The sequence below is a fragment of the Episyrphus balteatus genome, chromosome 1 (genome assembly GCF_945859705.1).
Source record: "Episyrphus balteatus chromosome 1, idEpiBalt1.1, whole genome shotgun sequence".
NCBI classification, from domain to species: domain Eukaryota; kingdom Metazoa; phylum Arthropoda; class Insecta; order Diptera; family Syrphidae; genus Episyrphus; species Episyrphus balteatus.
The window spans coordinates 33978085-34005755 of NC_079134.1; the positions used below are offsets into that span (position 1 = coordinate 33978085).

Consider the following 27671-nt stretch of genomic DNA (forward strand, 5'->3'; position numbering starts at 1 on the left):
TTGCATGATTTCATTAGATGACCATTTTTTTTGAAGACAATAATGTTTACGGTTGTGTACAGTATCTGCTTCCTATAATATAATGACTTATGACATGAGAATACCCCAAAGACAATTATAAGAGTAAAAAAACCACGTCTTGTCTTTATTTAAATTTTATTGTACCTAACACTTTTATTTTGATTTACAAAAGCTATAATGGTACCAATTTAAGAAATTTTAAAAATATATTTGGATATCTTTTAACCCTCTAATGGATAAGACTAACCCAACTCTCAAGATTGCCTTCACTTTTAGGTTTTTTTTTCAGAGTCAAAATTTCATTTAAACTTTATTCTTTAAAATAACTTCAACCCTTTAAAAACGTTCTTAGCAACAACAAATTCGTTAAAATAAAAAAAAAAATAAACCGCCCCCGGGTGGACTCGAACCACCAACCTTTCGGTTAACAGCCGAACGCGCTAACCAATTGCGCCACGGAGGCTACATAAAAAAAGTAAAATATTTTTGAACACGGACTTTTCTGTTTTTCTGTCTATTTGAATTTATATAAAAAATGTTTATTCTCATCTATTTAATTGGTTGCAAGTTTTATTTAATATTGATTTGAGTGTGTTGGTACCTAGGTAACAGTTGTAATTCTCATCATTTGCACTTTGTCTATACGCACTGTGGCGTATACGTGATCTAATTTGTAGGTATTTTTTGATCTTTTTGTTTTGAGCAGCATTCGCAAATGTAGGGAAGATGAAGACGGTTGATCAAGTTAAAAAAAACTGATGCTAATGTCATCTAGTCATATGACATATTATTTTTAAGTAAGTATGTAATTGGTACAAAAAAATATTTTACAATTATAAAAAAATTATTTTACTTTATTGAATGTGTTTTTTGTAATTTATTTTCATGGTGATATCATGAGATTTGATGTGCTTACTTACATTTGTAACCGACTGTATGTTTGTTTGGAAAAGAATTTCATGAAGAATAGTCTTTTTTTGTTTTTAATATTTTCTTTTATAAAAATAATAAACATTTTGAAACACTAAACAAAAAATTAGATTTTTAAAAATGCAAATAAATCCGCATTTATGGCAACGCTGAATGTTTTATATAGCCTCCGTGGCGCAATTGGTTAGCGCGTTCGGCTGTTAACCGAAAGGTTGGTGGTTCGAGTCCACCCGGGGGCGATTTATTTTATAAAATTGTAGAGTGCAAGGTGAAAAGTAACTTTTGTTCATAAAAAAACTTAATAAAATTTTATAAAATAAATCGCCCCCGGGTGGACTCGAACCACCAACCTTTCGGTTAACAGCCGAACGCGCTAACCAATTGCGCCACGGAGGCTATATGGGCTGTTCAGTGTTGCCATAAGTGCAGATTTATCTATGCCTTTAAATATTAAAATTAATTATTCAAATATCTAGCATTTCTAAATTTTCCTTAATTTGTTGTTTTTTGTTTAAAAATTAAAATAATTTGTTTCCGATCAAAATCAAAAACTCACAAGTTTCTGAATAAAATGATGTCGAAGCAAAAAAGTAGGAAAAAACAATCAAAAAGGATTAGAACCCCACTTGGCAAAAAGTTTCGGAAAAAAAAAACGTAGATTGAACCGGAAAAAATTACGAAACATAACAAATTTTTTTTAAATAAATTGCTGTTAATAAAAAATAAAGCTATTAAAAAAATGATGAAATCAACAGCAACAAAAATAAAAAAAAAACTTGATAAGAAGTAAAAACGAGAAAATTACGTAGAATTTCCTCAAAAACACATGACCTTTCTTCTGTGGCGATTTGTTTGCAATAAAATTATACATATTACACACAAAATTGTAAATATGAATCTACATGTATGTTTAGAAATTGTATTTATTCTATAGTAGAGTATCTAAAGCAAATTATTAGGGAACCCGGCCGAACAGCTCTGATTTTGACTTTAAAGTCTATAGATTAAAAATTGCCGGTGTTGCCGTATTGTTTTTTAAAATTAAAATTAATTTTTTTTTAACAAAACCATATTTTTTGCTTAAATTTCATAAAACAAATGATAGCAAAAGATTCTCTAGATAATTTAAGGAAAATATATAAAAGGCAGTAATGGACAATCTTCCATCGTTTAAGCGATAAATGAAATATTCTAACATTCTTACCTCAAACACAAAAAAAATATTTTGAAAACAACGGCAACACCTACAATATTTTAAAATACATTTTTAAAATGCCAGAAGCTCATTCTTATCTCTTAAATTTAAATCCACTAAATTTAATCAAGACTTTTTGAAAAAATGGTCCTCAAACTCAGAATTAAAACAAAAATGTTATTAGAAAAATTTAAAATGACTTAATTTCCAAACTTTTTCTAATAAAATATGAATTTATTTAAAAAAAATTTTTGGCCATAAATATTATCAGTTGAATTTCGAAGCAACAAAGGTAAAATATATCACACTTTTGAAAAAAAAAATGAAAAATTACTTCAATTTCAATGGTTTTTTTGTATTAAAACTGAATTTTTGCATTGAAATAATTAATTTTCTCAAAGACTGTGGTAAATAGGAACTTTAAATTTTTGCTATTTAACTTTCAACAATAAGAGTTATTAAATGAATAAAAAATAATTTTATGTTTAGATGTTGAACTTAAAAAAAAAATAAGTTACATTTTTTTTCAAAACTTTTATTAAAAAAAGTTCTTCGAAAATGAAATACTTTTTAATTTTTTTCATAAACCGTAATACATATTGACATTTCCTTTTATAATTTGAAATCATAATAAATGCGGCCAAAAAAATTTGAAAATAAATGCATTTTATATTACGACCAAGTTTAAAAAACGACATGTTAAAATTTTTTCAATAATTTTTTTTTTTTAATCTGAGTTCAATTACCATTCTTTCAAAAGCCGTTCATTCAATTAACTTAATTTTACATATATGACTAAGCTTCTAGCTTTTAAAAAATGTGTATTTGAATATTGTAGGTGTTGCCGTTGTGTTCAAATATTTTTTTTGTGTTTGAAGTCAATTAATAAGAAAATTGCATCTATCGCTTGAACTATGGAAGATTGTCCCTCAGTCCCGTATATTTTTTTTCCTTGAATTTCCTAGACAATCTTTTGGCATCAATTAATTTATGAAATTTAAGAAAAATTTTTGAAAAAAATTTGTTTTTGTTCACAAAAATCTTCAATTAAATTTAAAAAATCAAAACGGCAACACCGCCAATTTTTAATCTATAGACCTTAAAGTATTTTTACTTATCGACGTTTGAAAAAAAAGATCATCAAAATCAGAGCTGTTCGGCCGGGTTCCCTAATAATTTGCTTTAGATACTCTACTATAGAATAAATACAATTTCTAAACATATGTACATTCGTCGCCCTAGTATTGGAGTGCCGTATACGCCAAATTGCATTTTTTGTAGTTGTTCTCTTCAAATCTGCTATCCGTTTTTCTCTATCTTTTTTCGTTGCCGAGATATTCACTATTGTTTTGACAAAAACAAGAAATTTTGGCATTTACGTCAAATTTTTCATGCAATGTAAGAAAATTTTGAGAATTGTTTTGACGTACGTTGTTTTTTTTTTTTGACGTACGTGTATATGAATAAGAGAAACTTCTGATTTTCTTGGCGTATACGGCGAACTCATTTTGGACAAAAATTTAAATATTTTGAAAACTAAACGAATTGCAGATGTCCAATAACATGTATATAAAAGACACATTTTAATTATATATCATACTAAAATATCAAAAAATACCAGCGGTTAGTTTTTTCACAATTATCTTCCGAACATTTAATTGCGATTTCCCAAAAATGTAAAAATGGCGTATACGGCACTTCAATACAAGGGCGACGACATGTAGATTCATATTTACAATTTTGTGTGTAGTATGTACAATTTTATTGCAAACAAATCGCCACAGAAGAAAGGTCATGTGTTTTTGAGGAAATTCTACGTAATTTTCTCCTTTTTACTTCTTATCAAGTTTTTTTTTTATTTTTGTTGCTGTTGATTTCATCATTTTTTTAATAGCTTTATTTTTTATTAACAGCAATTTATTTAAAAAAAATTTGTTATGTTTCGTAATTTTTTCCGGTTCAATCTACGTTTTTTTTTTCCGAAACTTTTTGCCAAGTGGGGTTCTAATCCTTTTTGATTGTTTTTTCCTACTTTTTTGCTTCGACATCATTTTATTCAGAAACTTGTGAGTTTTTGATTTTGATCGGAAACAAATTATTTTAATTTTTAAACAAAAAACAACAAATTAAGGAAAATTTAGAAATGCTAGATATTTGAATAATTAATTTTAATATTTAAAGGCATAGATAAATCTGCACTTATGGCAACACTGAACAGCCCATATAGCCTCCGTGGCGCAATTGGTTAGCGCGTTCGGCTGTTAACCGAAAGGTTGGTGGTTCGAGTCCACCCGGGGGCGATTTATTTTATAAAATTTTATTAAGTTTTTTTATGAACAAAAGTTACTTTTCACCTTGCACTCTACAATTTTATAAAATAAATCGCCCCCGGGTGGACTCGAACCACCAACCTTTCGGTTAACAGCCGAACGCGCTAACCAATTGCGCCACGGAGGCTATATGTGCTGTTCAGTGTTGCCATAAGTGCAGATTTATTTGCATTTTTGAAAATCTAATTTTTTGTTTAGTGTTTCAAAATTATTATTTTTATAAAAGAAAATATTTAAAAAAAAATTCTATTCTTCATGAAATTCTTTTCCAAACAAACATACGGTCGGTTGCAAATGTAAGTAAGCACCTCAAATCTCATGATATCATCCTGAAAATAAATTAAAAAAATACATTCAATAAAGTAAAATAAATTTTTTGTAATTGTAAAATATTTTTTGTACCAATTACATACTTACTTTAAAATAATGTGTCATATGACTAGATGACATTAGCTTTTATTTTTTTTAACTTGATCAACCGTCTTTATCTCCCCTACATTTGCGAATGCTGCAAAAAACAAAAAGATCAAAAAATAAAAATTAGATCACGTATACGCCACAGTGCGTGTAGACAAAGTGCAAATGATGAAAATTACAATTGTTACCTAGGTGCCAACATTCTCAAATCAATATTAAATAAAACTTGCAACCAATTAAATAGATGAGAATAAACTTGCCACCCCTAATGGAAAAGAAATTTAGAACACACCAACAATTTTTATATAAATACAAATAGACAGAAAAACAGAAAAGTCCGCGTTCAAAAATATTTTACTTTTTTTATGTAGCCTCCGTGGCGCAATTGGTTAGCTAAGCTGTTCGGCCGGGTTCCCTAATATTGCCAATTTTTGAGCTTTAGTTACTCCACTACTAATTATGTCTTCTAATGAATTCTAAGAAAATTCCAATGAATTAATAAGAAAAAGAGCACAAAGCGAATGCTCAAAAATATTCCAATCATCCCCATGTGGCCTCCGTGGCGCAATTGGTTAGCGCGTTCGGCTGTTAACCGAAAGGTTGGTGGTTCGAGTCCACCCGGGGGCGACTTATTTTTTTTTTAACACAAAATATTCTTAATAAATCTAAAAATAAAATACAATTTTTGTTGTTTGAATTATAAAAAAAGCAATAACTGAAACACAGCCTCTTGTTAAATCTTCCACATCAATGAAAATCAGTTCAAAATTGGCTTAGAAAAAATAATTTACGATTTCAACCCAGATACAGAAATTCGAACGTTTGGGCACCGAACAAAAATGTTATTTTGGCACGTAGTACGATAACTTGGTCGCCAGAATTTGATAACGGTTTTATTGTAGAGGAGTTCAATACAATCATTGTTTACTATGGGAGGAGGGTCTATCTCCTCCCCCTCAGCCGGGAGGGGCAATTTTATAAAAAATGTATTAAAATTTAAAAAAAAAACAACGGCAACACTAACAGTTAAGAGTGATACCATTTCCGAAAGGCAGAATTATACATTTAATTCTAATTTTTAAAGCGCCAGTATATAAATAACAATTTTCACTTATTGGCTGCGTTCACAAAGTAACTTTTTTATTTTAAAAGAATTAATACCACAAAATATTTCATTACTTAAAATTTTAATTAATAAAGTCTTATTATGTCTTTGTATTCATAAAATATTCCCTTAATTGTATGTGTCTTCGTCATTCAAATTCATGCCCTTTGTTTCTTTGAGAAATATTAAATAAAATATAAATCCAAATGCTGCAAACGATGCACAAATCCACATGACACCTGATAGCCCGACAAGGTACATTAGTACTGGAAATAGTTTTAATGCTACACTGTACATTATACTAGCTGAAACCAAAACCAATGCTGTGACAAACGATCTTATCTATAAACACAATTAAAACAACATCAAAAAACAATCATTATACAAATTACTCAAAAAAGTACTTTACCTTTGGAGGAATTATTTCCACAAGTACTATAAAAGTTACTGAAATAACACCAATATTTGCTGCTAAAATTATGAATGCCATAAGGACAACAGGAAGCCATCTTGCAACGTTCAATGCTAAATTAGTGGCCATATACGAGTGTACACCAAACAAACCGAATCCGAGAAACATTCCAATTGAAGACACAAGTAGCAAAAACTTTCGGCCAAACTTATCAATAAGGACGAAAGCACAATATGATCCAATTATCTGGAAGACTCCAATTATGATTGTATTGGTTTTCGGATCCATTGATGAATGTGCTTCTGCAAAGATAAGCGATGAGTAGTTGAGAATAGGCCATATTCCAGTGAAACTATAAATTATCACGAGGGCAAGTCCCATAAGAAGAGCCTTCATAAATCTCTTAGAACCTAGAAATTTGAAAAATAAATTTATCTAAAATATGAGAAAACTGTTAAAAAAACCTACAAATGTCCTTTAAAGAAAGTCTTTCTTTGTTTTTTGAAGACAAAATCAACTCTTTCATCTCATTAAAATTGATTTCAAATTGTTGTAGTGCATCCTTGTTTTTCTCCTTGATATTTGAGTAATATTTCAAAGATTTTGAAGCTGCGTCGATTTGGTTTTGACGAAGTAAAAACTGTGGTGTTTCAGGAAATTGCATGACGAAGATAAGATATGATATTGGAAGTACTAATATAACACATGGAATGATCACATATGGAACAAGTGTTGCAATAATGTTCCCAAAAAGCATGCCAACGTTCAAGGAGAAACAAAAAATAGCACCTAGGGTACCTCGAACTCTGAAAAAAAAAAAAAAAAATATGTAAATCAATAAATGAGTCAAGAAAATTAGTATCTTACTTTAAATCAGCGATTTCAGCTACGAAAATTGGAAGAATTCCAAATAAACCACCTCCAGAAATACCTCCTAATATTCGAGCTATATAAAGGTAATATACATCATTGGCAAACATAATCAGGACCCAAAAGAACTAGAAAATAAAACAAAAGTGAAAGGTTTGAACAAATTAAAACTGGAAAACTTCATATTTTTAAAATCTTTCCTTCTTATTGCTTCATTCTTAACTTTTCATGGGGTAAAATAATAGTTTTATACAAAGGCAAAAAAGGTATGTACTCGTACTTTCAAATGTCAAGTCTTTTCAAAATTCCATGTTCTTTAAAAATTAAATTTAGAGTAAAAAAGAACATCAATTATATTATTACTTAAAAATTTATAATTAAATTTAGCTAACCTTTGTTCAGTTCATAGACTCATTAGCTGGGTTCCTGTGCTGCCGATAAACTACTCCTAAGTATATAAATCTAGTATACCTACAACCATCTATCTCTAGCGGAAGATCATATGAAAATTGTAGTTCAAACATCTTAATCAATGAGTAGTGCCTTTAGCCAAGTTTTCTGACCTTACCAACTGAGGCCATTTCTATTCCAAAAATGACAGAAACTTAAAACTCGTATTATTTCTCAAGATAGCCAAAACCAAGCACCTACAAGGGATGAGTATAGTTCCTGAGATAGATAGGTTCAAAAATCCCAGTTATCTTAGAAACTTGAAACAAGGCACAGTCCTGAATCTTGGGGTGGAGTAAAAAAAGTAAAAATAGAAAATTTCCATTTAGATTGCGTGGTAATCGCCCATTTCCCCAAAATTAATACCAAAAACTTTTGAGCACTTCTGACTATCGCAGAATCTTGAAACTTAATAGAATGCTAGAGCTGCACGTTTTCATAATAAATTCGATTCTGGATTTATAAAAAAAAATTAAAAAATTAAAACAAACTTCAAAAACTTTTCAGAGTTCGGGAATAGACCCCCTGGTAGTTTATACAAAGCAACAAAATTTAACATTGAGATTTTCTAAATAAATTTTTATATATGTATAAAATTTTTATTATTTAATGGTAAATGATCATAATATCATAATTATCAAATGATAAAAATTAAATTTTCGGACTCAATGATCTTTCAGAGAATTAATGCAACTATTAATAAAAACTAATTCATTATTTTCCCAACGTTTCTCCGGGTTTTTTTCCGGCTTCATCGGGGGATTTTCTTTATTAGTTTCTTTAAAACAGATCTTTCTCTGAAAGATATTTCATTCAGCAGATAATATAATTTAATGGGATATAGAACAATAAAAACAGGGAAGTAGCCTTTTGAAAATGAGCCCAAGTATTCTTGATTGTTCCAAGTCCCATCATATTTTGTTCTACATCCACTTTTTATTTAAGGAAAAAACGTACTTGTATAGGAATTGTTCTATTTCCAATTTTGGATTTTTCTTTTTAGTTTTAAAAAATATTTAAAAATAGTATGCACCTGCTAATGAGGTAAACTTGTATATTTTATTGAAGAGAAAACAACAAACTTTATAAAAAACATTACTTGAATGGCAAACGAGCAGAAAATTGTCGTTTTTAACCCATTTGAAACTTAAAAATCGTAGGGGGAAGTGGTCACCCTTCGTACAGTTTTTACTTATTTATTTTTAGTTATTTATTAACTCACTCCAGCTTCGAGAAAATGGACTTTATTTGTAATATGTATATTATTACACTTTACAAAAAAATTTGACACTTCTAAGTCAAAGGCTTAAATAGTTATAGCCATTTTACTGGGATTAGATTTTTGTACGAATCCTCCCCACCAGTGGGGTACCTTCGTACAGCACATGGGGTACATTCGTACAGGATATTTAAAACGTTAATTTGACTAACTTTTGGTTTGTCAAATGCCAAATTTGAGTTTTAAAACATTTAATTACTTATTAATTTATTAATTAATTGAACTTGACTCAGAAAAAAACAAAAACAAATAAAAAACTCAATTTTTCACGATTCGACGATTCTGAAACAAATTATTATTTACATATATAAAAATACCAACCTTAATTTACTATAGAATGCGAAAAACTTATTATAGAGGTTTAAATTTCATTTCAATAAAACTGTAACTCCGTGTTTTGATTGTTATCTGCTCAAGAACATTTACTGGCGGGCATACGTATGCGTACGAATGTGCCCCATGTTTGACTGTACGAATGCTCCCCAAGCTGTAGGTACATAATGCAGAAAAATCGATTTTTGAAAAAATGTACTGAGATTTTGCAATATTTATAATTAAAACACAAATTTAACACTTTGAACAACAATTCTTCATTACTGTTTAGCCAAAAACATAGTTAACTTAAACACAACATGACATCAAATGTACATAAAAAAATTACTCAGAGCACTAAAAAACACTAAAAGTCTTGTGGCGACCGAATCCGTTGCACTTAGGATTCAAAATTTATCTAGCAGCTCGGCGCCTACTATGTCTATGCACACTAGTAAGCACGTGTTTGAATACCGTTTAGTTTTTGTTTTAAGCTCACTGTACGAAGGGTGACCGTGTACGAAGGGTGACCACTTCCCCCTACCCTGTAAAATTTGCTTTTTGTGACTTAGAACAATTTTGCTTTACGGCGACAATTTATATGCAGTTGGAAAAAATGCATAAATCTTCTATTTCAATAGTAAAATTTGAAAAGTATATCGTTAAAAAAAAACACCCTTTAACCCAAAATATCTTGATGGACATATTTTGTTATTTTTTTCTATGGTATATGAAACGTCCATACAAAATTTTATCAGTCTACCATTTTTTTTTTCAAAGAGCAATTGGTAACATTCTGATTCTTGTTCTTTAAGTAAAAGACTATTCATAAAGAGTCCAGTAACTTTTTACATGATGGTCGAGACATTTTGGTATTAATTTTATTCGATCGGGCGTTAAAAAATACCTCGAAATCATGTATCATATCAATAAAAATGTTTCATTACCCATACTACGATATACAACAATGCGAGTGCAACACAGAAAAACTCTTGTAGCTAACCTTCCGGATGGAATACAAGACAAGAAGGCCCAATATATCAAAATAACTTACTTTATAAAGAAACAATTTGCCAGGTTTGGGATGGAATCTCTCTTTCTGACTTCTTTGAAGTTAAAGTTGGTGTAAAGCAAGGATGTTTACTCAGTCCAATGTTATTTAGCCTCTACTTGAATGACTTGCATTTACATCTACCAGGAGGTATACGTGTCGAAGATATAGTTGTGAAAGTATTATTATATGCCGATGACCTCGTTATCATCTCTGATTAACCTATCGAACTTCAAAATATGATTGATTCTTTATTCAGTTACTGTACGTTGTGGGGTTTAAAAATGAACATCAACAAATCTAAAATATTGGTGTTTAGAACAGGTACTAGAATTTCTAGCAATCTCAGCTGGAAATATGGTTCGGATCGGATTGAAATCGTGAATGATTACAAGTATCTAGGGGTAACTCTGAATTATAACCTATCCTTCAATAAACACTTAGACTTAGAGCTTACAATGTCCAAAAGCACAATCATCTCAACTTGGTCAAAATATATTCATAACCCAAATATCTGTTGCTCGAATAAGCTCAAAATTTTTGACACCGCAGCCCGTTCCATTATGCTATACGGCGCTCAAATTTGGGGATCTAAACAATTTGACCAAGTAGAAAAACTGTTCAGGTTCTTCATGAAACAAATGTTAAAGCTACCCAACAACACCCCCAACTACATGTTACACTTGGAAACTGGCTTGAAAACTCAATTTCTCCGAACGCTCTCTCTGCATTTCGACTAAGTCAATAAAGTACTTCAATACCCTAGTAGAAGATTACCTCGAATCCTTGCACAAGAAACAATTGTACAGAAAACGTTTTGGGTTTCAGACTGGATAAACTTAGGTGAAATGCTTAACATTGAAATAGACCTTTCTACCTCATCTTTCAATAACCTTCATAGTATTTTATTGATAGCACTAGAAGCTAGAGAACATGAAAATCACATTGCAGATGCTAAGGGCTCTCAGTTTCATGATGTTTATGCTCATTTGAACTATAATATTACACCTTAATTTATAGATGAAAACTCTCCCTACCTGGTGAGCTTAATTCTTAAAGCTAGAGGTGGTTTATTAAATATTAATGCTAGAGCATTTAAAAAAGATACACTAGGAATCTGTTCAATATGTAATATGGATGAAGTAGAAAACACATATCACCTAATTGGTAGATGCCCGATTTATAAAAATTCGAGACTAGCCTGTTTTGGAAAAGAATCTTTGTCCATTGAAGAATTTTATAATGTGTTAAATGGTAGTAACTTCTCTTCCCTTTACAACTTTTTATCTTACTCTCTAAAATATAGATCTTTGTTAATAAATGAATTTGCTAAAAGCAATGAAAAACATTTTTAAAACATATTAAGTATGAACTGATGAAAAATTTGTGATAATAAATTTAAGTAAATTATTTAAATATTACATTCCATATTTATTATTGTACCTATTGTTAATATAAATATTACAAATCTCATTTTAAATTTATAAAAATATTAAGTTAAAATATCTACAAATGTATAAGTTAAAGAAAATTATTAGCAACTTACGTTACCTATAGTATATTTAAATTTGAATTTATAACGCCAATCTGACAGACAACAAAAACATGTTATGTCAAAATATTGTATTATTACAATAAGATTTTTATTACTCTTGTTATATTAATTGTAAAAAGAAAACTAAATAAAATCTTTTCTAATCTAATCTAATCTAATATCAAAATAACTCTTATATTGAATACTACCAACGATGTAAATTTCATATTTTTATCACAAAGTGCACGATTGAGCTGTTTTTGAATGCTAAGCCGCCTCACTATTAAGCTTTTGCAGTAGCCGACATTTGAAGCCATATATAAATGGATTCTAAATATAATTAAAATAATTTAAAACATTTCGTTTTTTCTACTATAATATTATATTTGTATAGTCTAATAAAAGAACTTTCCACAAAAAAAAATCTACATATGCTAAGGGCTAAAATAACAAAAAAAAAAATCATGTGTGCAATTCACACGTGGTAGAAGTGAAACCTTAAAAAATCATTTTTCTTGCAAAAAAAAAAAAAAAAAAAAATAGAAAAAATCTACCTATTTTTATTCTATCACCTTCAAATCCATGTTTTTTATATGACAACCTATATAAATTTTATATCATTTGAAAGCTTATTGTCTAAGCTCAAAATATATATATCGATCATTTCTATGAGACATTTACAAAAAGAGCTAGAATTTTTTAAACTCGATGAAATTTCATCAAAAAAAAGCAAAAAAAACATTTATTTTTATGTTCTCATGCTATTTATTCAATTGATTTGTTTGACAACCTATAAAAATTTTATACCATGTGAAAGCTTATTGTTTCACCTTGTATAATGATGCATAAATCTTATTTCAAAGATGTCTACAAGAGAAGTTAGAATTTTTTAAAGTCAACCATGTCCAATTTCCAGACTGAGATTACGGTACTTCCTACACTGGTAGCTGGTCATCGCCAACAGAATTCAACAGGTGTTTTGAGGTATTTTTCAATTTTTTCAATTTAAGATTGTGTAACTTGTAGAGCACGTACCGTTATGTGTGATATATCAAATAAAAGGTTATGTTATCAGCATGCGTATTAAAGTTAAATCAAATTTGTATGTGCACTAGATCAAAAGATATAACGTGTGTTGGAAAAGAACATCTTTTTACCATTATCTCCGAATTTTGAATATGAAATTAATTGAAATTTTGTACAATTATAATTTATTTAATTACCTATCTACAGTACAAATTTCATTTATCTATCTATTAAAACAAAAAAGTTATAACAAGTTGAAGTCGTGTCGCGTTTTCGTTTCATCTTGTTTCAAATCACTACGATACTAAAGAAGTTTTCACTTCAAAAGTTGAAAAGTTCGTTTATTGTGTTTGACACTCGAGTGCCAAAACTAAAGATGATCATTAGGGTGTTCATCCTGCCAAAAATCAGAAGTACCACACTTAACGCACGGTCTTCCTGTAAAGAAACGACAATTTTACTACGGCATTAGCTGCGGTTCTTTGGGCGCGTTTATCTACTCTGCTTACTTCTTGAAGTTACATTTATATTCATATACTATAATTCTATTGAAAAAGTAGTTCAAACTTCAAAGCAGCTTTAAGTACTAAACAAAACAGTAGATAAATGCGCCAAAGGGAACAGATATTATTAAGTTGATTTCAATTCAGATTTTGTTTTTATTTCTTCCGCTTTGATTAAATTCATTCGCTACCACTTAGTAATTTTTTAATTTCAACCAGTCAATTTCTACTCGCAGCTTATTTACCGATGTATTTATGTTCATCAAAATCTTTCTATTAATTATTTGATTTTGTATACATATCCCTTATTATAAATTAAAATCACTCATATTTGTTGTTTTGTTTCATTAACACTTTTGCAATAGCTTTCCGCGTAAATATTAAACAAATTAAACTTTTTACTATGTCTGCTTTCCATCTGTTCTAACACTTTGCTTAAATAACTAATATCTTATCTGTTCTAATAATCTACACTGTTATATTCTTCGATGACTTTTTTTAATATAATATATATTCTAGTGTTCAAACTGTAAATTGTTAAGTATTGTTTTGAGAACAGAAGGATCTGTACAAATTGGGATAAAAATTAAGGATATACATTTTGTACACTATATTGTGGTGAAAAAAATAAATTTTCAGCTGTTAAAAATTCAAACACGGCTTAAGTTATATACATTAGTTCCTAAAAACGACACGGACTTTTTCAAAGATACCCAAAATTTTGCGAACTTATTTTAGAGCAAAATATATTAAAGTTCTTACTATGTGTGGTACACCTAAAAGATATAAACACTTTTTACGTCCAATCAGGTCAAGAAGTATGCCAAATATAAAATTGCCAAATATTGCTCCAACACCGACACATGCACCAATCCATGAGGTTTCCTCAACAGATATTTTAAATTCTAAAGGTGATTCTGGGGTTTGAAAAATCAAAAGCATCGGTGCGCTCCATCCTAATCCGATGCCATGAGAAAATGTAAGTATATTAACTGAAAATAAAAAAAAAATCATGCATTTATTATGACAGTAAAAAAATTAATAATAATATACCAGTTAAAGTTGCCGCCAATTGCAGTCGATAGTTTTTATAAAAGACACTATCAGGATTGTTGGAATTCATATGGAACATTCTTGGGCCGATTTATAAGCTTTTTGTTTTTTTTTTGTTTTTATTGTTTAATTTGACAGCACAAAAATTAAGAGTGTTTTCATTATAACACCAGACTTAAAACTGAATAAATTAAATTTTGTATCTATATTTATTGGATCTACAAATTTTTGTCTAAAAAAAAAATATTTCCAAAAACAAATAAAAAAATATTAAGCGCTTGTTCAAATAACTGATTTTTGTATGAATTTGTATTTATGGTGAACAAGAGCGTTTTGTTTTTGTTTTTTTTTTTTTGTTTTTTTTTTTTATTTGTTAATTACTTGCAACTTTGCATGTTCGAACTAAATTTTTGGATGTAAGTGAAGCGAAGCTTTGAAGACGACAAAAATAGAAATAGAATGTATTTTTTAAACAAGTTCAGAGTCAGAGTAGTTAGCACGTACCTATGCAGTTCCACTGAATAGCCCAGAAATTAATAATATAAAATTAAATAAAAAATATAAAGAACAACGTTGAATCTCATACCTAAGTTGGCCCTGAAGGTATAGATTACCAATTTTTACTTGCGGATTGCGATATATGTATGTAGTTGATATAGGGTAAGTTTAGGGTTCGTAAAAGAAATTGAATCGAGAAAATAGTATAATAAAAGAAAATATAAAAAATGCATTAAAAGTACATTTTCAGAAAATTAATTTAGTGAGGGTAAACCTAACTAAAATTAGTTGGATCCTGCCGCCCTCCTCTCCCTAGTTACAAAAATGTGTAGGACAGACGTTTTACCTGCTCCACTGCGTTACTGGACGCCATTTTGTTGGCAATTTTTTTTTATCGATTTAGTAGAATACAAAATTCTCCTGCGTTCTAAATTTAATTTATTTTAGTGAATAAAATACAATTTTGTGCGTCGTCCGCAATATGATCTAGAATCTAGATTACTACAATTTAAGCGAGGATTAATATAATTATGTATCGAAAAATTATCTGGAATTGCACTGGACCGTTTCCGAATAAAATTCATTCTCTTCGATCTGTGGAATCCAAAAGAATAAATAATAACACTGTGTTACAAAATAAAAATCATGTCAATTACTTTGGAAATGACCTAGCAGAGGTTGTAGGTATTACTGAGTACATCATATTTCGGCACTTGAAATTTTTCGTAGACCAAAATTTCAAGTTATCGTCAAAAAACTGTTTTTCAATGTTTTCAGATTTCAACGATTTTTTACTCAGCCATTTTTCGGTCAATTTCAGATTTCTTGTTCTTTTTGAAAATATTTTTTTATTATGCTCAGGTGTACATTTTATGGGCTGAATCTAAAAATACAACATTTTTTCACCGTTTTAACAATATTAACAGTTTAATTTATGCTTAAATTAACTTACTAAAACTATAAAAGAATTTTGATCAAAATACTTTTGTCAATAAAAAAAAATTATTATAAAAAATTAAATGCACTTGTTTTTATTGTGAAAATGATTGATTTGTATATAAATTCATAAAAGAATAATTATTTTAATTTAATTAAAAAAAATTAAAAGATGTTTTTGTAATAAAAAGAAATAAAACTTGAAGGTTTTGAATGAACAACAAAAACTTTTGTGTATTACCACCAAGTTCATAGGCTGGAGTTGTTTTTAAAATTTCAAAAATATGTTATATATGTTTATAAACGAAGTATGCCATTTTATTTCTTGTATAACAAAGAATTTTTAGTTTATTTTTTTTTTCAAAATCGTAAAAGCGGTTTTTTATATTTTTTAATATATGTAGTGTTTTATCAATTCTTATAATGTTCACACTTGTTTCAAAATAATCCTTTTTATCATACATACATACATACATAAATGTTCGGAATAAGTATTTTGACAAATATAAACATTTCTCGATCTGATGAGAAAAATCTGTAACGGTTAAAGATAAAAGATCCAAGTAAACTGTCATATAATAGGTTTGTTATGATGAATCTGATGATGATCAAAGTCAGTCATATGGGTGGTATTATGCTTCGATGTTGTAATTTTAATGTTATAGTCCAAGCGGCTACCGTCGAGTTACTTAGCTCATATAAGGTTAGAGGTTAAAATTAGTGACAAATGAAAGATAAGTTGATACTGAAAATAAAAAAAAAAGGCTTGCCACTTCTAAAATGAGAACTTCCATGTGGTAACCCTATTTTAAAGGAAAAATTGTCACATAACTTATACATTCATATCTATGTTGTTTGGCTATCTATGTTCTTTGAACAAAACAGTATAACTTTTTATGCACTAGAAAGCTAAACTATACACCATACTTTAGATTATACTCTCTTCTATCTAAAAAATGTCGGGTGCCATCTCGCAAATGCAGACAAGTACTCGCCAACCCTACTCAAATGCTAAAAAACACTTAAATCACTTGTTTTTTTAGCCAAAGTTTAAAGTAAAAAGTAGCAATATTAGCAAATAAAATATACAGGATGATTTACGAAGAATGTGCCAAAAAGTACATCATTTCTACTTTAGTTCTCCACGTGTACTGTGGCGTATACGTGCTTAATTTTTTTTTAAACTGCATGTACAAGATAAATGGAAGAGAATACAATAGATTAAACTAAAAAAACTTAAAGCTGAAACACAATCACGCTTTGCCAGACGCGTCATCGCGTTACGTTGAGAAATCCTCAAAGCGCACTTCTGTCACTTTGACTTTGAACAGCTGATTTTAACATAAAATCTGCTGTCAAATAAAAAAACACAGTCAGCCACAAAAATATTGGTCCAAGTTTTTATTTTGATTTAAAATGTGGAAAAATGAAGAGGGATATTAATGCGTCCGAAAATGCATAGAAATTTGTTTATTCTTTAATCCTATAATTATAAAAACAAAACCAATCAAAATAAATTGTTTTTTTTTTAAACAAAACAAACAATAAAACTCAGTCTACAACATCATTAAATTATTGTTGTTTTTAATACGTAAATTGTTTTGATTTAAAATATCTCGATGTCGTTTTTTTGTGCAAAATCTATATAGAGAAACAAAAAAACACACCTCGTTTTGTAATAATTTATTTTTTTTTATTCACATTTCGCCCAATAATTATGTGGGTGACTGTAACTATGTCTCATAAATGTCAGAAAGCGAGCAAAAGTTCAATCTGGTTGAACTTTTACTCGCTTTCTTACGTTTCCTTACGTTTGTCAAAAAAAGCGTACGTAGAAAAAGCGTCATTGTGTGAGGTTACACAGATTTCGTATGGTTGAACTTTTGGCAGTTGTCAAAATCGACGGCAAAGCGTGATTGTGTTTAACAATTGAGATTTTTGACTGCCTCCTCAAAGTGTGTATTTTTATTTTAAATCAAAAATAATATTTTTTATAAAAATGTTTTATTCTTTAAAATAATTTTAAGCTTAACATACTAAATATAATCTTATATATTCTCTAATTGTACGTTTCTTCATCATTCAAATTCCTGCCTTTTGTTTCTCCAACGAATATTAAGAAAAATAAAAATCCAAATGCAGAAAAGCATGCAAATATCCACATAACACCTGATAGTCCGACAAAGACCATCAATACTGGAAATACTTTTAACGCAATAAAGCTTGTTAAACTCGTAAACATCAGACATGATGCAGTACCAAAAGATCTTATCTAGAAATAATAAAAAAAAAATAGAAATACAATAGAAACATAAATCATTCAACTTTAGAAAGAATATTTACCTTTGGAGGAAGTATCTCAACAAGTATTATAAAAGTAATTGACATAACACCAATATTTGCTGCTAAAATTATAAATGACGTCAGGACAATTGGAAGCCATCTTGCACTGTCAAATGCGAAATTAGTGACCATATACGAGTGTACTCCAATCAATGTAAAACCAAGACACATTCCAATCAAAGACACCAACATCAGAATTTTTCTTCCAAACTTATCAATAAGGACGAATGCACAATATGATCCAACTATCTGGAAAGCTCCAATGATAATCGTATTGGTTTTCGGATCCATTGAGGAATGCGCTTCGGCAAAGATTAACGCTGAGTAGTTAAGGATGACATATATTCCAGTAAAACTAAAAACTATCCCAAAGACAAGTCCTATAAGAAGACTCTTTATTGATCTTTTAGTACCTAAAAAAGAAAATGAAAAAACTTTATTTCATTTAAAAAAGGATAAGTATTCTTATAGAAAACCTACAGATGTCCTTCAAGGAAAGCTTTTCTTTGTTTCCTGAAGATGAAGTCAGCTGTTTCATCTCATTAAAATTGATTTCAAATTGCTGTAGCTCATCCTTGTTATTATCGTTGATATTTGTGTAATATTTCAAAGATTTTTCAGCTGCATTATTCAGATTTTGACGAAGTAAAAACTGTGGCGTTTCAGGAAATTGCAGAATGATGATAAGAAACAATACTGGAAGCACTATTATAACACACGGAATAATCAAATATGGAACGTGTGATGCAACAATATTGCCTATAAGCATTCCAACGTTCAAAGTAAAACTAAAAACTGAGCATAAGGTACCTCGAACTCTGAAAGAAAAACAATATAAAAAAAAAGTCATACAAAATCGTTTAAAAAAATTAATGTGTTCCTTACTTTAAATCAGCGATTTCTGCCACAAAAATAGGAAGAACTACGTATATGCCACCTCCAGTAGTACCTCCTAATATTCGAGCTATATAAAGGTAATTTACGTCACTGGCAAAAAATATCAGGATCCAAAAGAACTAGGAAGAAAATTATAAAGTTAAAGCTAAATTAATGTAAATAATGAAAAAATAGTTGGATTTTGGTCTACAATCTTGTAAGAAAGAGATGATCAAATGGGAAACTGGGGACTCTTTTGTATTCTTTAAATTTTATAGATGTCCTGCCAGCCGAACTGTTAAAAGCAGCTGGAGATAATCTGGTCAGGAGCATACACCAACTTTTCTGTGAACACACGAAGGTAATCGTATGCCGTGTTTCGACCGCAGGTCAAATAGCTGAAAATTCAGCGGTTAAGATGGCTAAGTCATTAGAAACGTATGAACACGGCGCACAGTGTGTGAATTCGCTCATTTAGAGGAATTAAATTAATAGCGCTTACAAGTTTAACTTTTTGAGAGTTATTTTTTTGCAAGATTAATTACACGGTGTTACAAAAATGAGGTTTCAAAATATACGCGGGCGGAGACCTATCAGGTTTTGTAGAGCTAGTCGCACTGATTGCGAAACGGTATTTGAAAATCCCCTAACACCCCCAAAATCTGGAGTTACGGGTAAAAAACGGTTTTTTGGACCTTCACCCATTGAAAAAATTCTAGCTTCTTCAATTTTTTACCCATTTTCGATTTTTTTACAGTTTCTGATAGATGATTAATATGAGAAAATTGAAAAATAAAAACAAAAAATATTTTGAAAAAAGAAAAATCTGATAAAATAATTTTTCAATTTTCTCAAAAACTAGAAGACATAGAAACATACAGTTTCCACTGTTCTATAAGGAATCAGTTGAGGCAGTTTTCTGTGTGAATAATTTTTTTACTAAAATTCACAGTCTGGAAAAAATAGTATAAAATGAGTTTTAAAAAAATTTTTTTTCGTCTATTTTTAACTTTGAAATCGATTATTTCAAAAACTATTGGTTATATTATATTGATTTAAAAATTAGAATCAAATGTACAATTTTTCCTTTCGGAAATGGTATCATTTATTACTGCAAGTGTTGCCGTTGTTTTTTAATAATTTTTTTTTATTTTGATAATTTTTTTTTAGAAAAATGCCCCTCCCACCTAAACGGGGGGAGATAGACCCCCCTCCCAAAGAAAAAAATGTTTGTAGTGAGCTCCTCTACAAAAACCCGTTATCAAATCCTGGCGCCCAGGTTATCCTACTACGTGCCGAAACAACATTTTTGTTCTATACCTAAAAGTTCGAATTTCTGTATCTGGGTTGAAATCGAAAAATTTTTTTTTCTAAGCCAATTTTGAAGTGATTTTCATAAAAAATACCTGGATTGATTGAGAAATAGATATAGTTTTAGAATATATTTTTTAAATAGCATGTTGTTTTGAAAACATATATTTTAAATTGATGCCGAAGTTGGGCAAATGACGAAAAAAATGGAATTTTTGAACTTTGACAGCTTATAAATTCTAAGTGGTTTAACCGAGTTACATGTTTTATACATTGTTAAAAAGGTATATTTATCTTCTATCAGAAAGTGTAAAAAAATCGAAAATGAGTAAAAAATTGTGGAAGCTAGAATTTTTTCAATGGGTGAAGGTCCAAAAAACCGTTTTTTGCCCGTAACTCCAGATTTTGGGGGTGTTAGGGGATTTTCAAATACCGTTTCGTATTCAGTGCGACTAGCTCTACAAAACCTGATAGGTCTCCGCCCGCGTATATTTTGAAATATAATAACAAATATTTAAATATCTCGTCAAATTTTTTATGTACAGAGCTCTGAAAGTACAAGTTTTTTGCCTTTCGGTGGACTCATTTTTAAAAGTATCTACTGTACGGTCACAAAAAAAAAATTAACATTTCTTTTTTATAATATTATTAAAAATAAGTATAATAATGAGTAGAAGTACGATTAATAACATATTTACACACATTTTTGATTTACAGAGCTCTAAAAGCACACGTTTTTGGCACTTTGATAGACCCTCTTAAAAAACTTTTTATTCATTTTTGTCGGTAATATTTATAACTATTACATACGAAAATGAAAAAGAACTAATTTTGTATGCATAATTAGCCAATTTTTTGATAAACAGAGTTCTGAAACTACATAAAGGTTAACAAAATTAAACTTTTTTTTAAGTTGCCGAATCAAAAGTATACTTTTCTGAAGGTTTTCGGTGTGATTAACGCGAATCCGAAGTACAAAAAAAAAAAATTAATAACTTCCCGTTTTTGAAATATTACCGTTAGAAAATGCAGTACTTCGGACCTTATTCTTTTATATAAGGAAACATTTTTTGAGCATATTTAGTAACGGTTTTTGTAAGAACTATTTTCCACCCTTCAAAACCTGTTTATCTTTCCGATATCTTTTTTACTGCCCGAGGTATCCTCAGTTGTGTGGCATATTATATCTACCATATACATTTTATAACGTCATTATCTCCTTTATGATATATGAAGCCAAACCCACTTCATTTTAAGATATCTCGGGCAATACAAAAGATATCGAAAAGATTTAAACAGGTATTGAAAGATAGAAAACAGTTCTTATAGAAACTAAAAATATGCTCAAACAATTTTCCTTATATAAAAGAATAAGGTCCGAAATACTCAAAAAAACGTTTTTTGCATTTTCTAATATCTCGAAAGTGAGAGCTGGAAAAACTGAGAGCCTTTAAACAAGTTATATACGATTGAAAAATGGATAGAGTTGTACTATAATGGTTGAGAGCTGATTAGGTTTTTCTGACTTCAGATTCGAGTTCAGCACACCGAAAACCTTCAGAAAAGTATATTTTTGTTTCGGCAACAAAACCCTTGTAAACCAGTGTTATTAACTTAGGTATGCAAATATGAAAACCCTGTTTAAATATCGATAAACGTTTTAAAAATTTTAAATTATTTAAATTTTTTTATTATTACTGAAACACCCTTTATCCGATATAATCTTTTTTTATTCCTTGGTAGTTTTTTTTTTTTAATTTTTCAAATTACCTAGATCTTTTTTGAATTTGAATACCCTGTATTTCTGTTATAACGATTTTTAAATGAAATTCACTAGCCTATTGTTTTTTAAACACCCTGTGAAATAAAAAAAGTTCTTAAATTTAAAAAAATATATTATAACACAATTGGGGTGCCAAATTTTTAATTAAATGTCAGCTTAAGCTTCTTAACAGGAATGTTATATGGACTACATTCAATCAAGTAAAAATTGTAAGTCAAATAAATAACATTTGAGGCGCAATGCAAATACCAGTGGATTTAATTGTTCTTAATTATAAATTTTTGAAAGGATCGTTGCGGTGTATGCGTACTATTTTTTGGTGTGGTGAATAAAAACTAATTCTTCTTTAATTTTTAAAATAAGCGTATGATAGCGAAAATAAAAGTCGGCTTATCCTGGACTAACCTTGGGCAAACAAACCACGGTTTTAAACTAACCATTTTTTTTTTACAGGGAAAAGAATCACAATTTTTTCGGTTTCTGATATTGTTATATATTTAAAAAAAATAGTGGAATAAAGAAAAAAAAAAGTTGGGCTAACGTTTGGCAAATGAACCACAGTGCAAAACCAAAAATTTTTACACTGAATAAAAAAATATTATTTTTTGTGGTTTTTGAGGTGGAAAAAAAAAATAATTCCTTTATAATTTTAGAACTAAGAATGGGCAAACGAAAAAAAATCTTGGACTTTCTAACCTTGAGCAATCGACCCAGCTAGGTTTGAAAAAAAAAAATTAGCATTTAGGGTTGAAAGATCTGATGATCTGGAGAAATTACACAAATAATTTTTATAAGCCAATTTTCTTAAAGCTATGGAAAAGTAAGACCTATTTAAACCGTTTGAAATATGTGGCAAAAGTCCAAAGTACAATATTACTTTGTGCCAAATAATGTGAATAATTTTTTTTTCTCAAGATTTCGTCATCTCTAACATCTTTGGAATAATGAATTCCACAGATTTGGTTATCTTTATAGATCTATGTAGGTATATTATTTAAATGGAATCTTATCTTAGCAGATGTTAAATATGTGAATAAATTGTATTTTAAATTTGGTTTGTTTGTAATACTATTTTTAAAATAAAAATTTTCCTCTGAACTTTGTTGACTCAAAATTTTTGTTCAAGTCGTCGAACTGTAACAAAAACCTTTCTTATAGAAGGTTTTCTAACTTATAAATTAGTTCTCCAAAATCAAGAAGATTTCCTTCGCCAAGGAATGCAATATTTACGAAAGTTAGTTTTGGAGTTTTTAAGGCTGGTTATATTTTGAATGTAACCCTTTTTAAGAGAAAAATATAATAAAGTTCTTACTATGTGTGGTACAGCTAAAAGATATAAACACTTTTTCCGTCCAATAATATCAAGAAGGATACCAAATGAGACATTGCCAATTACTGCTCCCACACTAATATTGGCACCAATCCATGAAGTTTCTTGCACAGATATGTTAAATGCTAAAGGTGAATCAATGGATTGAAAATTAAAAAGCATTGGAGCTGCCCATCCTAGTCCAATGCCATGAGAAAATGCAAGTAAATTAACTGAAAAGTAAAAAAAAAAAAAAAATCATAGAAAAATTAGTAGGTAAGATAAATTAGTAAATACCTGTCAAAGTTGCTAACAATTGTCGTCGATAGTTGCCATAAAACACACTTTCAGGATTTTTCAAATTTAAATGAACCATTTTTTTTTTGGTCAATTGCTTTTTAATTTTTTTATTTAAATTTTGAAAACACAAGAAGTAAGAATGCTATCATTCTTACACCAAATTCAAAACTGAATAGGTACATGATGACAATGTTGAATGTTTTTATGACTTTTATCTATTTTTTTTTTTTTTGATCTTATTTATCTTCAAATGTAATAAACAATATACATACATATCTTAAAACAAACAAAAATAAACAATTTTATTCAAACAACAGATTTTATTAATAAATTTTTATTTTTGTTAACAAGAGCGTTTTTTTTTATTTTGTTTTTGTTTGTTAATTACTTGCAAATTTGCAAATTCCGGTTTAAACTAAATCTTTGTAGATTTCTTAAAATAACAAAAAAGAAAAAAACATTAATTGTAAACTGTTATACGCCACGTGTTTTCCTACTATGACTTTGTCTGCATTTTCTGTATGGTTTTTAGAGAAAAATTAAAAGTCTTAGAATTTTTAAAAAAAAGTCGCTATTTTTAAAAAACGAAATTTTAAATTTGTATGCGATTTGGCAGCTCTTTAAATTTTTAATGGGGACTTTAAAAATAATGGAGATTGAATAAATTGGACTTTAATCGGTCGAAAATAATTAACTCATCATAATAAATTCGAAAAATATCGCTTCCCAAGTTGACTTGATAGATTTTAACGATTATTTGGCTGTTTCGGAAGTTTTTTTTAAACCTGTAAACGTAATTTTAAGCGGATATCACAAAAATCTGACGCAAATAAGTTCGAACAGAATTATTTAAGTGACTTCTCTTGAAAAAATATGCTAAAGTCTGGGGTTTTCCTTCAAAGGTTATCTAAAAAAACGTGGATATTTTTTGTATTTTTTCAGTTTTTGTGAAATTTTTCTTTGTTATAATAATGTGGATACATTTTTACATACATGATTTTTTAATACAGCTTTCAAAAGCCTGCCAACTTTTTGGGCTTAAAGTTTTAGCAAGTAATGTGTTTTAATTTAATTAAATTCTGTATATAGAAATAATATTTAAAAAAAAAGTTAAACCTTGTGGAGATCCGCCATCTTAAAATCTTTTGGACTAAGAATATATAATTTTACCTTGTTGATTCATGAAAAAATATACACGCCTTTATATAGGAACTGGTGACTTCTTTATTATTTTTAATGTTTAAAACAGCTCAATTTATCACGGACACAACTTTTTTTTGACAATTTTTTACAACTTAATAGCAAAAATACTTGAGTTTCAAGAAGGATGTATTTTTTTTAAAGTTGTTAAAATTACTTAAATTATAGTTACAATTATTAGTATTATAGTTCCACTCCTGGGCGAGTTCATCTGCTTTGCAGTTTTCCAGAATGTTCCTGTGTTCCTATATTCAAAAGAAGAGGTAAATATAAACTGTTCCAACATCTTCATAAAAAATGATCGACAGTCTCAAGTAGTTATTGAGTTTGTGGAAACAGAAAAGTGGCTTTTTATTTAATAATAATTATAAAATTATTTGATTACTAAAAATAATTTAAAATTAATTTTTAATTTAAAATAAAGCCTTTTTAAGTCTAAATAATATTCATGCAATAATAATTCCTTAATTATATCCTTCTTGATCATTCAAATTTTTGCCCTTTGTTTCACCAACAAATACTAAGTAAAAAATAAATCCAAATGCAGAAAAGCATGCCAATATCCACATGGCACCTGATAGTCCTGCAATTACCATTAATACTGGAAATGCTTTTAGAACTACACCGCTCATTAAACTCCCAAAAACCAGACACAATGTTGTTGCAAGAGATCTTATCTATAAAAATAAAGTAAAAGAAATAAAATAGAAATCATACAATTGTTCTATAGAAAGAATGTTTACCTTTGGAGGAAGTATCTCAACAAGTATTATAAAAGTAACTGACATAACGCCAATATTTGCTGCTAAAATTATAAATGACATAAGCACAACAGGAAGCCATTTTGCACTGTCAAATGCTAAATTAGTGACCATGTACGAGTGTACTCCAATCAATGTAAAACCAAGACACATTCCAATCAAAGACACCAACATGAGAAATTTTCGACCGAATTTATCAATAAGAACGAATGCACAATATGATCCAAATATCTGAAAGACTCCAATAATAATTGTATTGGTTTTCGGATCCATTGAGGCATGGGCTTCGGCGAAAATTAGAGATGAGTAGTTGAGGATAGCATAAATTCCAGTGAAATTATAAATTACAATGAGAATTAATCCCATTAGAAGACTCTTCATTGATCTCTTAGTACCTAAAAAAAAAAATTTGAAAAACTATTTTCATTTGAAAAAAGTTTAGAAATATCCTCATAGAACACCTACAAAAGTCCATCAAGGAAAAACTTTCTTTGTTTTTCGAAGACAAAATCAACTCTTTCATCTCATTAAAATTGACTTCAAATTGCTGAAGTTCATCTTTGTTATTAGCGTTGATATTTGTGTAATATTTCAAAGATTTTTCAGCTGCATTATTCAGATTTTGACGAAGTAAAAACTGTGGTGTTTCAGGAAATTGCACAATGATGATAAGAAACAATACTGGAAGCACTATTACAGCGCATGGAATAATCAAATATGGAACGTGCGATGCAATAATATTGCCAACAAGCATTCCAATGTTTAAGGTAAAAATAAAAATTGAACATAGGGTACCTCGGATTCTAAAAGTAATAGAATATCAGTACCAAAATATATATGTAGGAAAAAAACCTTACTTTGAGTCAGCAATTTCAGCCACAAAAATAGGTAAGATTGCATATAAGCCACCGCCAGTAGTGCCTCCTAATATTCGAGCTATATAAAGGTAATTAACGTCATTGGCAATAAATACCAGGATCCAAAAGAACTTGGAAAAAAAATATTCAAGTTTAAGTTATAACATAAATGTTGAAAAATAATTTTTCATTAGAAGGTTTTGAGGTAGATTAAGTTCTTACTATGTGTGGAACAGCTACAATATACAAACACTTTTTACGTCCAATAAGGTCAAGAAGTACACCAAATATTAAACTGCCAGTAACTGCTCCCACACCGACATATGCACCAATCCACGAAATTTCTTGTACCGATACATTAAATGCTAAGGGTGATTCGGGGGATTGAAAAATTAAAAGCATTGGAGCCACCCATCCTAGTCCGATGCCATGAGAAAATGCAATTAAATTAACTGAAATGTGAGCAATTTCATAGGAAAATTAGTACAAATTAATTGAAAAAATAATAAACTTAACAACCTGTAAGGGTTGCTGCTAACTGCCGTCGATAGTTGCCATAAAACACACTTTCAGGATTGTTTAAATTTAAATGAACCATTTTTTTGGCCGATTGATATCTTTTTTCACAATTTTTTTTTTTTTTTAATTTGGAGTCCCTGAAGTTGAATTGCTATCGTTGTCACATCACAATTGAAACTGAATCCATGATAATAATTATTTATGAATGGTTAAAAATTTCGTATCTTCTTAGTTTCATATAAATCTTTTTTTTTTTTTGTTAAACAAATACAAGTAAAAGATATTTGTTCAAATAAGATATTATAATTTTATGAATTTTTTATTTACCTATGCTCTTATATTTTTGTTTATTAAATTACCTACTTGGCAACTTTGCAGATCCGAAAAAAAAAAAAAAAAAAAACGTCCGGTAAACAATCTTAAAGAGAGAATTATGACGATTCAAATTCAAAGTACCTAGGTATATGAAAAATATGAAGTACAAACAGAA

At 29.1% G+C, this 27671-nt stretch overlaps 2 protein-coding genes and 6 non-coding genes across 8 annotated transcripts; 3 read left to right on the forward strand and 5 right to left on the reverse strand.

Annotated features, from left to right (window-relative positions):
* Nucleotides 1-410: 410 nt before the first annotated feature.
* Trnan-guu (transfer RNA asparagine (anticodon GUU)) lies at nt 411-484 on the reverse strand. The gene has a single exon. It is a non-coding gene; the product is annotated as a tRNA-Asn (tRNA).
* Nucleotides 485-1116: 632 nt separating this feature from the next.
* Nucleotides 1117-1190, forward strand: Trnan-guu (transfer RNA asparagine (anticodon GUU)). Its single transcript has one exon. It is a non-coding gene; the product is annotated as a tRNA-Asn (tRNA).
* An 83-nt stretch (nt 1191-1273) lies between these two features.
* Trnan-guu (transfer RNA asparagine (anticodon GUU)) lies at nt 1274-1347 on the reverse strand. Its single transcript has one exon. It is a non-coding gene; the product is annotated as a tRNA-Asn (tRNA).
* Nucleotides 1348-4372: 3025 nt separating this feature from the next.
* Nucleotides 4373-4446, forward strand: Trnan-guu (transfer RNA asparagine (anticodon GUU)). The gene has a single exon. It is a non-coding gene; the product is annotated as a tRNA-Asn (tRNA).
* An 83-nt stretch (nt 4447-4529) lies between these two features.
* Nucleotides 4530-4603, reverse strand: Trnan-guu (transfer RNA asparagine (anticodon GUU)). The gene has a single exon. It is a non-coding gene; the product is annotated as a tRNA-Asn (tRNA).
* An 843-nt stretch (nt 4604-5446) lies between these two features.
* Nucleotides 5447-5520, forward strand: Trnan-guu (transfer RNA asparagine (anticodon GUU)). Its single transcript has one exon. It is a non-coding gene; the product is annotated as a tRNA-Asn (tRNA).
* Nucleotides 5521-6108: 588 nt separating this feature from the next.
* LOC129906966 (facilitated trehalose transporter Tret1-like) lies at nt 6109-14588 on the reverse strand. The gene is made up of 6 exons (XM_055982961.1): nt 14489-14588; nt 14198-14427; nt 7278-7408; nt 6879-7216; nt 6408-6820; nt 6109-6340 (listed from the first exon to the last, which is right to left on the reverse strand). Exons 1-6 carry the CDS (start codon nt 14565-14567, stop codon nt 6128-6130), a joined length of 1404 nt encoding a protein of 467 aa, XP_055838936.1. The 5' UTR covers nt 14568-14588; the 3' UTR covers nt 6109-6127.
* Nucleotides 14589-17980: 3392 nt separating this feature from the next.
* Nucleotides 17981-27362, reverse strand: LOC129913473 (uncharacterized). Its single transcript, XM_055992211.1, has 12 exons — nt 27182-27362; nt 26885-27114; nt 26663-26793; nt 26271-26608; nt 25788-26200; nt 25515-25721; nt 23842-23986; nt 23548-23777; nt 19151-19281; nt 18746-19083; nt 18266-18678; nt 17981-18194 (listed from the first exon to the last, which is right to left on the reverse strand). The coding sequence occupies exons 1-12, from the start codon at nt 27258-27260 to the stop codon at nt 17982-17984; spliced, it is 2868 nt and encodes a 955-aa protein (XP_055848186.1). The 5' UTR covers nt 27261-27362; the 3' UTR covers nt 17981.
* Nucleotides 27363-27671: the final 309 nt, after the last annotated feature.

Bases quoted from the DNA above. Each gene is read 5' to 3' on its own strand.
- LOC129906966 (XM_055982961.1), bottom strand. From the start codon at position 14,567: ATGTTCCATATGAATTCCAACAATCCTGATAGTGTCTTTTATAAAAAC. The intron at 14,428-14,488 runs GTATATTATTAT...TTTTATTTTCAG, and splicing joins ATTGGCGGCAACTTTAACTG to TTAATATACTTACATTTTCT. The intron at 7,409-14,197 runs GTAAGAACTTTA...TTTATTTTCTAG, and splicing joins TTTTAGGTGTACCACACATA to TTCTTTTGGGTCCTGATTAT.
- LOC129913473 (XM_055992211.1), bottom strand. From the start codon at position 27,260: ATGGTTCATTTAAATTTAAACAATCCTGAAAGTGTGTTTTATGGCAAC. The intron at 26,609-26,662 runs GTAAGGTTTTTT...TATTACTTTTAG, and splicing joins GCTGAAATTGCTGACTCAAA to AATCCGAGGTACCCTATGTT. The intron at 19,084-19,150 runs GTAAGGAACACA...TTTTTCTTTCAG, and splicing joins GCAGAAATCGCTGATTTAAA to AGTTCGAGGTACCTTATGCT.